The sequence below is a fragment of the Molothrus ater genome, chromosome 3 (genome assembly GCF_012460135.2).
Source record: "Molothrus ater isolate BHLD 08-10-18 breed brown headed cowbird chromosome 3, BPBGC_Mater_1.1, whole genome shotgun sequence".
In the NCBI taxonomy this organism is placed as follows: Eukaryota; Metazoa; Chordata; class Aves; order Passeriformes; family Icteridae; genus Molothrus; species Molothrus ater.
This window is the reverse complement of record NC_050480.2, coordinates 55477485-55490308: the sequence shown is the minus strand read 5'-3', so window position 1 is coordinate 55490308 and position 12824 is coordinate 55477485. Positions and strand designations below refer to the sequence as shown.

Sequence of the window (12824 nt, the reverse complement as noted above, 5' to 3'; positions counted from 1 at the left end):
GAGATGACTTTATAGTTGCAAAAAAAGGGCTCAAGTAGAATGCCCAAGTAATGTTCATCTGCACACATCAAAGTTTCAGGAAAGAATTAAGCTGAGATCTCAAGACAAATGAATACAAGAAGATTGTCCTAACTCCCTCCAGATAATTATAGCTATGACTGGACACAGCAAAAGTAGGAAATTATCCACTTAGAAATGATTTCTGGACCTTCAAATCTCAAAGACCTGAGATGTTTAAGCTTACAGAGACTGTCCAGTTAATGCTGGCAGCAATGAAAGGAAATTAAATGGATGACATTTGTGAAGGCAAAGGCAGCTAGATGCTAAGGCAAACGTATGCTAAAAATGGTTGTGAATTACTTTTTGGTATCAGGCACTCATTCAAACACTATGCTATGAGATACAAGGCAGGAGAGGGGGAAGGACATAACTCTTCCTGTAATCCAGCCTGAGTCTAGGGGAAGGTCAGCTGAAAAAGTTGTGGGAACTGAAACTACTGGGGCCACATGGGAGCTCTGGTATGAAAATTGACTTCTTTTACTTGATCTTTAACAGGAATCTTGGCAGTAACAATATGGGTGGAGAGAAAATGTGCACCACTTGACTTCACAGAAGAATCATAAACTCTGAATCTAGTACTAGTAAAAACTCTGAATCAGTTTTTCCCTGCAGCAAAAGCTGTGCTAGCTCCTGATTTGTTACAAACAAATGACTCTAGCATGCAGCAAAGACCAAATGAATTTGCTCTCCAAGGAAATGTTATCAAATGGAGGTCCCATGGTGAACAGTATAACTCAGTACTTGACCGAAAAATCTTCCTTTAGCATGCTTTTCAAATGCTATATGCATTGATAACTTAGTAAAAAATAAAAAAAAATCAGAATAGAGATTTTTCTCCAGTTATGAGTGAAGGCAAAGAGCCAAACAGCATGAGAATTGTTAGGTTTTTTAAGGAGCTTTGGTTTCCTTGGTACAAATGAATCTGAAGTAGACTAAATGCAGGGGACACGCACTCACAGGCACAATGATGCATTACACAGACACTCGAGTCCTCCTCCACGCTGGCTATAATTGATATATTTGCATGCTTCTGTTTTTAAGTTTTCCTCATATGGTGCACACAAATACAATTCAAGGCATGCTATTGTATCATTCAAAAAAAGAATGTGCATTCCTTCTATGTATAAATAGTATGTGTATTAGTGACGTATAAATAGACATAATTACTTGCCTCGTGTTCCCTCTGTTGCTCCAAAAGTCTTTGGTAGTTTCCTGAAACCTCTACTGCCAACTTCTGCTCAGTCTGAATTAATAAATCCATCCAAGTCCCACATTTCTCCAAGAAGGTCTGCTGCTGCAGCAAGAAAGACTGCAACTTACTGAAAGAAAGTAAGAGAGATGGATTCAGGTAATTCCAATTCAGGGTAACACCTTTCCCCTCATTTATTTATTTAGAAAAGTAGCAGTCCCACTCACTTCAAATCCTGTTAATTTGTGGCAAAAGTGAGCCAAAAATGAGCATCTCAGTTCAATGGCTTTGCTCTTTATTTATAAGTACACCAAAGAAAAGGAACTTTGGTCAATAAAATACCTGAAACATTTTTATATTCTGAAAAAGGTATACTTTCTAACTTGTAGAAAACGGTAGAACAATCTTTATTTATCCCCACCTGAATCTCTCTGTAGTCTGAGATGAGATCAGAGACCAATGTCTATTCAGGTTCTGCATCCTCTTGATTTCCTTGTCATTCAGAGGAAGCCTGTAACCCAGCTCATTGAGACGGTCCAAATCAGGGGCCATGCTGCTGAACTTCAGCATTTGACTCTGCAACAAACAATAAAAGTGATAACTGGGAAGTTCATGAATTACATTATTATTATGAGCTAGCACTTAGTTAGATTTAGAACGGCCTTGGTTGCCACCAAGTGGTAAGCAACCTCTATGCCAGGGAAAAAATGATCCAGTATCCATCTTCTGGTCCCAGACCAGGAGAAAACTTGTGTTCATGTTTAAAAGTGTGCAGAGAAATATGCTCAAATTGCACTGGAGTGTTTTGCTGAATTGATGATTTACAGATCAGAGCTGAAGAAGCAGGCTAGTGTTCAAAGCCCTGTGGTTATACTGTCAAAATAAGCGACTTTTTCCTTGTTTCTTAGCCTGAATTCTAGGCTGGTAAATTTGCACTGAAATTATTCAAATTTTTATTTTTAGGTTTTTGTTTTGCAGCACAGAAATACTCAATTCATCCGTAAGGAAAATGCTCTGCTTTTTAGCATATAAAAAGTGGAATTCTGTCTTTAGTTAATCTTGATGGAAAAAGAATGGAAGATTCCAATGACAAAAACAGCCTAGATGGCAAAGTTCACCAACTTCCTGTCATGGCCTCTGAAAAAAGGAGAGGGAAAAAAGAAGATCCACAAAAAGAAGAGTGTGCAAAACCTAAAATGGAAAATCACACAGTACACACTATGAATGTTTCTTCAGTATATCAAGTTACCCAAATGTATAAAGTACTTCATACCTAAAGGACATACCAATGAGACAGGAATTGAATAAATTCAAAAAAAGTTGAGAGAAAACAAGAAGAAGGAAATATTCAAACCCTGCTACTTTCCATGCCTATTTTAATCAATTATTAATTTTATTCTGAACAGTTTCACTGTCTTTTTCATCTTTACTCAGGGGCAATGTGATAATCATTCCCTGACTGCCATCAAACTTCAATTTCTCATTCTTACACTTTTCATGAGTGATAGACCTTTAACACCTAGAGAATGCACATATGTTATCTGTGCATACCCTGCACTACAAATAACCAGGCCAACAGAAGAAACCCCCAGCACTTCTTTTGTTTATTAGTCACCTTGAGTTGCTCCATTCTACTCTGTATTGCTGAGACGTCAGATGAGTGACTGGGATCCTGTTCTTTCAATGTTTCTTCTGCTTCCGTTATCCAGGTCTCAAGGACTTCCAGGTTCTTGGCAAAGGTTTGATAGTCCAGGACTCCAGCCTTGAATACAAAAGGATCCACAGTTTAATAACTTCAGCTTCATGGCCTCCTTATTGACATTACACTCCTGTTTATCTCATTATAGATTTGCAAACAGTTGAATTGGCTAGGAGGAATTGCAACTGATGCTTTGCTTGCATACTGCAAAATTAGCTGGATTTTCTTTAGGTTAGAAGAGGATTTTTGATCATAGCAAAGGAAACATTTCAGCAAAGTGCATAAATGTCTCCTTACCTTAAAATGGATAATATTTTTTAGGTTTCTTTTATGAAAGAAACTCCTCTGTTTAATTTATTGCCAGCAGAGAGAACTAGTAACTCTTATTGCAATGTTAAATTAAAATTTTTTTTTGTGTTTTGTCTCCTCACAGTACAGTGATACTATAAAAACAGTGACACTGCTAGATTTCTTGAGTAAGTCTTCTTTTCTCTCAAACAGAAGCTGCTACCTTTGTGGCTTTTTTTATCCAAATAGTTTCCTATGAAGTACATTCTTCCACTCCTTTTTTCCTCTTTAGACCCTGGTGACACAAGCAATTTGGCAACATCTACTAAACAGACTTTGGCACAAATGGTAGGTGTCAGTCTGGCCACTGACATTAATAGGGATGGCAAAAAATCAGTTCTACACAATATTCGGAATCTCTCATTTCTTTTTCTTTTGAAGAAACAGGCGGGAAGAGTGGTTGATTTCAGGGGAGCAGTAGCTGTGGATGCACTATTGTTGTGTGCTGAAAACATGGCCACCTTGGCATTCCAGACAGATATTTTCCTGCATGAGGTTTGCTATCCTTATCCCAGAATTTGGACCTTTTTACAAGGTCTCTTTGCTGGACTTGAGCATATTTTCTACTCTCAGCTTTGGCTTCCAGGGAAGTCTAGGAAAAGCTAACAGGTAACAGTACTCTCTTTTCCCAGGCAGCTTTAGCTAATTTATGTGTTTTCAGGAACCACAGGATGATCACACTTGAGGACTGTAAACACTGTCTGCATACCTGAAGTGCAGCCTGCTGCTTGCGGAGAGCCTGTTCCAGGGTTGACAGATTCTGGCTCAGAGAGAGATGATCAGACTGTATGGCTGCTGCTGCTGAAGCCTCCACCTGGCTTTTCAGCTCCTCCCCCAGTTCTTGAAGAACAACCAGAGACTCCTGTGCTGTTTTCAGATCTGTGAGTACATCCTGTTGCAACACATTGAATAAGGACATGAATAGTTAAGCTGACACTCTGGTGGTATCATCATCTCCTGATTTAAAGGAAGAATGAAATGACCGAACTCAGACACTGTAAGGAAAACTTTAATTTACTACTGCATTTCAATATCAAACTTTTCTTAACTTACAGTTACATTTTGTATGACTTGAAGAATAAAAAAAATATATGTCAAGAACCTGTACAGAAAAGAACTGAAAAAACACAGTGTTCATCTACCTTTGAGCAAGCCTGAGTTGTTGATGAGGCAATAACTGATGAAATAAATATTTTGAATTTACTGACATAATGGTCCTAAGCAGTGGCAGCCATCTCTGTGAATTGATTCAGGTGTAGGCCTCCTTTTTCCTCCTGCTATGATTTACCAGGAGGGCTGAAAAAATAACTTCTTTACATGACCTAACATAATTGTTATAGAATAGGACACCAGGAAATAAATTATTTGAACCAAACAATTTCAATTTCCAGTCCATGGTGCTTGATTATGGCAGAAATGCTCCAAAAGATCATGAACATGTTTATTTTTTAAACACTAATATTTTTTCTCACTGAAATTGTTTTGCTTACATTGAGACAATTCGTTTTTTTTTTTTTTTTGTTCAATGACACTTAACATTAACTTAAGTTCAAAAGAACCAAAATGTAAGCACAGAGAGGAGATAAATTATTCTGCTGCCTTGAGATACAATCTTGAAAAAGGAAGAATCTCAAGGTTTCAGAGACAATGGTGTCCTTCCATAGGGAAGAATAAAGACATCTCCATCTTTCTGAAAATGTGAACAGTCTTGATTGGTGGGAATATAGTCAAAGGATTTTGAGTTTCTTTCTATTATGAGGAACTTAGAGATATAAGTTCCTTATAATAGAAAGAAACTAAAAAATCCTTTGACTAAATTGGTAGAGACACTTTCCCAAGCATGAATACCTTCATTAAACAGGACCTTAAGACTGAGTCAAATGATGAAATTTATCCACCCTCCCCAGATAGAAGACTTCAGATACAAACTTCTGAAACAACATAACAACAACTAATGGAGGGATCAAAATTTAGAGACACTCATTGACATTTGGGTAGCATACATGCAGCTGTATCCTATGCCTAAGCTGCATCAGTAAAATGAAATATGTAGTATACAAGATTCCAAAACATCAACTACAGCAATGGAGAGCTTCTAGAGATTTTTTTTTAGCCCACAGAGCAGAGAAAAGCTGCAAAGATGAACATACATTGCAGTCCTGAATCCAAGAAGTAACTTCATCATCAGCAATGTCTTTGCCAGTTGCAGTCTTCAGGAGTTCATTGGTCTGCTCTTCTCGCTGGTGGACCGTGGAAGAGCACTGCTGGTAGCAGTCCTTGTACCTCTGCCACAGCTGGAGCAGGGCCCTGCTGGCACGCAGCCGCTCTGCAACCTCCTGCAGGAGGTTGTTCCACCTGGGGAGGAGACTGTGTGAGCGACCTGGGCCTGGGAATCCACAATAACAATCTGTGTCCCTCTTTCTCTCTGCTATTTCCCATGGTCTCTCGACTTTTAAAAAAATTGGCAATAATCAAGATCCAGACATTTGGTGAAAATAATACCGAACCAAGGAATTTCTGTTTCAATACCAAACCTGGCTGTTCTGAGCTGTCACAATGAGTGTGACGTGTGCTACATCTTGGATGCTGTTTATTAATGCTGGTGGTCAGAGCTGCAGGACACTTTTTGTAGTGAACCTTCTGCTATTCCACTTAATACCCTCAGCATTACAAGGCATCCATGACCACCCATGCACTGCCAATAGCAGATTCCTGTAAGGGCCTAAGAGGACCAGAACAGCTGTAAACAAGACACCATTTCCTCTCCTGCCATTTTCTCCCAAACTCTGAAGCAGTATTTAGTCATAAAGTTCTGTGTAACTTGCTTGTAAAATACTCCCAGAAATATTAAAAATCTTTATATTTCTATTATCCAAATTAATATCTAATCTCCCTTTAAATTCTTTCCTATAACAACTTCCCAGTGAATTTTTTCTCTAATAGCAACCAGGAACACATGCTTTCTTAATGTGCTCGTAGTTACCAAACTGCCTAATTGTTTCCTTACCAAAGAAAATCACAGTATTTATCAATTATTATTATATGATGAAAAGCAAAGATTTTGGAGCAAAAATTCTGCCAGCCATCACTGAAACTGTTAAATTCTATGGTATCTTAATAATCCCTCCTCCCACTTCCAGTTTCTAGGACAGGACTGAACACAGATTAAAATAAATTCACCGTGATTCTACTTTCAAAAAATTCCCAGCTTTCCACCAAACTATCTTTTTTCTTCTGGATCCTCCCTTCCTGTATCTGAGTAAAGCCTTTTACTAGTTCTTGCCTGAATTCAAAGCTGGAGAAGCTGTTTGCCAAGGTACTGGTGAGGGGCTTAGATCTTCCAGTCTATGATGCCCTTCCTACAACTAGAAATAGCAACCTAAAATTTGAGGAAGCTGATGCAAACCATTGAAACACTGCAAAAAATTTTTTCAGATAAAGTTCTCAAATTCAAGCACAGTATTATTTTCCAGCATGGTGTTTATAAATCTTGGTTGGCAGTGAAGCACAGAGTAAAACTACTGACATTCATGCTCAAATGCTCACTGGAGAAGGTATTTCATTTATTATGACGAGTTAATGAGAGTTTTACTTCAGTCCTTGGCAAAAGGAATAATCCTGCCTGTTCCAATAAACCTCTCGTAACCCCAGGAACTTAAAATAATAAAATATAAGAAAAACAGGGATAATGGAAAACTGGATAATGGATAAATACAGATTTGCTACTGAAAATAAAGTTTAACACAAAGACATTTTCTACCTCATATTCACTTCTTTCAAAGTGTTGGTAAGTGTTTCAGTCACTGGTGGGTGACATTCTTTCAACAACTCATTGGTCACAGAACCAAATTTCTGTAAGCTATTCTCTTGTTTTTCCAATTCATCTTGTAGGCTCTAAAGCAGAATAATAATGAAACAAAACCATGAGTTAATATAATTCCACAATGTAGAAGCATTTCAAAATAGTATGCACCAATTGCATTAGATTATGAAAAAAAACTTGATTTCATGTGCTTCATATAAATAAGTTGTTTAATATAAAGATGCTCTAATATGCTTTTTTTTACAATGGTAAATTACTTGATCATGTGAGTGTCTCAGCTCCTGGAACATTATTTTCTTTGATCATCAGTCTACTGCAAGGTTAGTGGGGGGCTAAAAATGTGATCTCAACATGCACCTGGAGCTCTGAAGCCAGATGAAGTAGCACGAGAACCTTTAGTTTTTACGGCCATTAGCATGATTTAAAAACTTGTAACAATTTGATGGTATGGCTCAAAATTACAAAGAATATCAAAAATCTAAAAAGAAAACAACTATCCCAAATTATTTTTTTCTGCAAAAGGAAACATGCAGTGGCTGGTTTATAATGTGTTCTCTTAATGTCATGTGATTTTAATGTGCCAGTATGTCTTCTCCTTCTTATAAGCCAAAACCTACAGTTATCTGTATCCATGCAATTTCAGACAAAATTAACTCTTTTCACCTGAAGTTTATCAACTTGGACTTTCACAGCTTCCAGAGAACCAGTAAGAAGATAAAAACGGGACAAAGAGTATCTGGCTTCTGTCAGGTAACTGTTCAGTTCTTCATAAGCCACTTTGTAAATGCTCCACTGATCAAGAACGGATTGCAACAATATCTTCAGCTGGCTAACCTGGGAGGAGGGAGGAATAAACACAAAAGTAAATTAAAGGCATTCAAGCTATTTGGGATTTGTTTAAATTATTTTCTTCCTTTGGATCTCACATGTTTCTTGCCCTAAATAGGTTTAATCTTAAACCTATTGGATAATGAAGACTTTTTACAACCATTAGTTGGGTTTACACTGGGAACAGCTTAAAGTTCTATTTCATTTTATAAAGGCTGGATGGAAGGGCCAAAGTAAAGATGTCAAAATTAATTTTACTTTGGTCCAAAGCAGATCAAGGGAAGTTCCTTGAGACTACACATGATTTCCCTAAGGCAGGGAAATCAGCCTATGGAAATCAGCAGAGAGGCTAGCACTAAAACACTGCATTCCTTCTGAGAAGGCAGACAAATGTCAATCAAACTTTGAATGCTGAAAATTAATGCTGATCTCTTCCTTATTCTGTGAGACCTGTGGGATTGAAAATAATTTGGTACCTTTACACTAAATATCAGGAAGCATCTAAAAAGCTTCACTTACAATGATTAAAATCATTGTTGAAATAAGAAATATTATACCCATTTTATGTGGTATGTGTACACACAAACTTGGGGATTGATGGCTAGAGAGATGGAAAGGGGGACATGATTCAGAATCTCTTCCCCTACAACACAGAAGAAATCCAGTAGCTGCAACTGTTAATTCTCCCTCTCCTCCATGCCTTTTGCCTTATTCCTAGAGGTGAAGTTTTCCCCTTACGAATTCTTTTACCATGTGATCCAAATTGGCCCAGGAATGGTTAATTTCTTGCAGTGTATTCATAACAGCAGAAGAGACTTCTTCTTTCTTGTTCTGTACCAAAGAAAGACCACTCTTTTCTACATTTTCTACTTCTTTTTCCTTAGTTCTTATTGATTCTTCTAATTCCTAAAAAAAAGAAAAAAGATACCTGAGTTTAATTGGCTAAATAATACCTTGATATAGAAAGGATGCCCATAAGCTCCTTAGTTTAAAAAATAGGAGACATGCTGGCATATTTTGACTTTTTATTCTCAAGGCATTCACAACTCATCAGCAATTTCATTGAATATTTTATGTTCCCTTTAAAGTCTGGCAGTTTGTTGTTGATTTAAATAGAAGCACATCCTCTACATAAAACTTTTGTATAATTTTCTGCTCTCTTGTAAGAATAGAAAATTCCTTGAAAATAGCCATTCCTAGCTGAGAAACTACCTATTTAATTTCATAGCATTGTGCAGGCAGATCAATGTAAGTCCTGCAGTGCTCTGACTCATATGGGAAGCTCTGGGGCTTCAGGCAGCACAAACACTGAGTCTGAGCAGAGTGGGGCAGTTGGGCTTGCACGCTTCACGCCAGCATAGATTTGTGTTCACCTGTGAGTATGATACAGAAAGCAGACTGTGAGGTGATTACAACCTTGTGTTAGCCCTACATCTACTAGCACACCATGTGATCTCAGGTTATTTTGTCATTTTCTGCAAGCCTCCCCTCACTGAGAGAAACAGTGAATCAACAAAGATCAACAAAGAAAGAAAAGAATACAACAGAAATCTGGTCAACCTGAAACCCCATGTCTTTCAATAAATTTCACTCCCTCTGAATCCCAAAACACAACAATCAAACCATTGCCATAAGAGACTTTACACTGTAGATAGCTGGGAAAATTTTTGGAATAAATAGAATTTATCCCTGCACAAATATGACACATTTTTGTCTATATACATATTTGTGAGAGCATTTTTGCAGCATTGTTTATTCTCAGCCTTTTTTTCTCCTGTATTACTTCACATTTCCTCAAACATCTAGCCATGACCTTGTTCCAGAGTGCTGCCAGAGTTATATATCATTTTTTAACCAGTTGACAACAACACAAACACTTCGAAGTTGAACATAATAAATTTGACTTTCCAAAAAGTACACTTTTGATCTGAAAAAAAGTCATCTAACTTTATACAACATTGCTCCAAAATTCAGAAGAGGCAAAGGTTTCAAACACCAAGACCAGCAAATATTTCTGGTTCTCTTGGAAAAGGGCTTTTTTATTCATAACTTAAAACTCATAACTGAATTAAAGATGCATTATTTTGACAGGAAAAAAAAGTTTAACTTCACTTATTAATATGATGCTAAGCAGCAACTAGCATTGGTTAATAAATAAACTCCAGCTTTTGTACTAGTTGAACCGGATATCTGGGAGTGTCTGACATAGTTATTTCTTAAACAATTTGTTTCTCTGCTGATCAAAGTCTTGTCATTCATAACTAACTCCCCAAGTGTATTTGCTAACTTCCCTGACCAAAAGGAACCAGAAAGGTGATAAATCAGATTCAGCTTTGAACTCCAGCCAAGCAGACTGCTGATTATGTTAGGCTATGTTAAATTACCCTTGCTTTAGTTGTATGGGTTTATTGTGCTGAAACCATAAAGATGCCTGAATTAAAACTAAGCACTTCAGACAGATTGAAAACTCAGGTCAGCAATTTCAGAAAAAAATTTGACCTCTAACATATCTGGACTAACCACCCTATTTGCCTTAACAGAAACAAAGATGGGTTTAATGTGCTGGTGAATATATAGCAAATCCTTTTATACATTTCATTTGAATTTAAAGCTGTTCTCTTTGTGGGGAGATGAATGCTAGATTATATTTGTCCCATTAATTAAATTATTGCAGGAGAGACATATAAATTTAAACACACTTCCTCGATCCCTTTTATGGGGATGAGAACACCAAGATTTTGTGCATTCAGTTGGCCTGAAGGAGTTGTAATTTGATCTGGCATGAAATTTATTATATGGGATCTGGTAGCACAAAATTATTTTGAACAAAAATTATGTGATGCATGATACTGTGTGGAGGCCTTGTCTATAAATTCAGAAGTATCTGTTCTGCTTATATACCTGTAAGCTTTAACTCTGGCCTGAAAGCTCCAGAGGTAAGCTTCTTACTATTTAAATATGTGCTGCTCTGAGTAAGATGTTCAGAGACAACTTTGATACCCTATACAGCTACAACACTGCTGTGTCATCCTTGTATCAATTCCATGTGAAAAATTGTGGTGGTTTTGAACTCATGTGCATTATGTATAGCTGCATTTTGCCTCATCTCATCTTTGCACGTCATAATCATGACTCTCTTTCTCTTTCTGGATAGTTAAATATTTGAAAAAATAAAACAACAAAAAAACAATTCCCAGGTTTCTGAATGAATGCCTAAAACTTCCTTGGGTTCTAGAATTTTTCTCTGAATAGTCAGGTGGAACATATGAAATGGAAAAAGAATGGAAAAAAGTGGGGTGTGGAGGAAAGATAGTGAAAAGGCAGAAAAAACCTGTAAGACTGGCTAAACAGATATGACAACATATTCCTTTGACAGTCTTCTAGTTCAGTATGCCTGGCAGGCTTTGAAATGTCCAGTGTAGAAATAATGATTACTTTAGTTGGTCTTAAGCAACTTTGAAACATTACAGCTTCTTCCTCCTCTTTTATTGCTGGCACCTTAGGAATGAAATCTCTCCTTTACTGAAGTCAGGAAGAGTTGATTCACTGACTTCATCAATATGAAGATTTCACATGGATTTATCAAGTGTGGTTTCAAACTCCTGGAAAGAGAACATTATTATTTATAAGTAGACATTACCTGACAGTCTTTCAAAGCATTCTGCACTGAAGCCTGGTCTCCAATTTTCTGTTGCTGTTTCAGCTTCTTCTCTTGGGTTTCAAACCAAGTTTTTAGGCACTGCACATTGTTTTCATATTCTGTCCAGGATTCCTGCAGACTTTCCAAGAGCTGAATCTGCAAAGAAAAATGAGTATATACTTTCTCACACAATTATCTTTATTGGTGGGTCAGTTATATAAATCATTGAAAACTGATGCAAAGTAGTGCCTTCTTGGAATTCAGTGCTTTCAGAATTTAAAAATAGTACATACATTCAAATTTAATTTGTAACTAGTATTTTTTATAGAATTAATAATAACCCTGGCTTCATTTAGCTTGGGAAAAAGAGGGCAAAAGAATCAGCTCACTGTGCTGTCCACTCCTTATAGGGAGGCATGGGGAAAGTGCAGGCAGACTATTCTGGGGGATATAAAATAAAAGGAGAAGATATAACAATTACAAGTTGCAACATGGGAAATCCTTATTGGGAACAAGACAAAAACTTGTCCCCCACCTGAGTGGTTAAGCATGAATCAGCTACCCAGAAGAATCTGTGGAATCTATCCTTGGAAATTTTCAAGATTAAGCTAACCAAGTCCCCTCTGAGCTAACTGTAAAGTTAGCTCTGTTTGAGCAGGAGATTGATTTAGATGACCTGCAGAGGCTTCCAACCATTATTATCTTATTGTTCTACACATTTTGAAAGTTCACTCCAGAGCAGCTAAGTTTTTTTTCTTTACCTTTTCTGTTATCAGGCCTTGAAGGATCTGCCAATGTCTGTTCATTGCTCCGAGCTGTTCTGCAAAATCAGTTTTGTCACTGCGTTTACTTTCAACATCCTGGCTGCTGATTTGTAGCACTGATTGGTTCACAAAGTCGACAGTCAACTGTTTGCAATTTAAATCTATCTTGAAACCCTAGGGAAAAAAAAGTGGAATAAACAAAGCAGCACATAAGCACCACAATTTCTCACCTTCCTGCAAAACAGAGGAAAAATCTTCAACAGCTACATCTTTATCACACTGTATAGAAGGGTCTTTTAGCAATTGGGCAGGAATTAGAAAACAAGTCCCTCCCACAGTAAGAAAAGAGAGGGTTCAGCACCACTTGATGAAGCTTGATAGGCACAAGTTTATGGGACCTGGTGAGATGCATCCCAGGGTCCTGAGGGAGCTGACTGGTGCTGTTGCCAAGCCACTTTCCATCATATTTGAAA

The 12824-nt window shown here is 37.3% G+C and overlaps 1 protein-coding gene across 1 annotated transcript in view; it reads right to left on the bottom strand.

Moving 5' to 3' along the window:
- The window catches only part of SYNE1 (spectrin repeat containing nuclear envelope protein 1), a 288350-nt gene that overhangs the window by 46928 nt on the left and 228598 nt on the right, over nucleotides 1–12824 (bottom strand). Inside the window, 10 exon segments of the mRNA XM_054514453.1 lie at nucleotides 1232–1379; nucleotides 1671–1825; nucleotides 2865–3011; nucleotides 4006–4188; nucleotides 5447–5651; nucleotides 7057–7190; nucleotides 7783–7953; nucleotides 8698–8853; nucleotides 11588–11743; nucleotides 12349–12525. Of these exon segments, the coding sequence (XP_054370428.1) occupies nucleotides 1232–1379; nucleotides 1671–1825; nucleotides 2865–3011; nucleotides 4006–4188; nucleotides 5447–5651; nucleotides 7057–7190; nucleotides 7783–7953; nucleotides 8698–8853; nucleotides 11588–11743; nucleotides 12349–12525 (1632 nt within the window).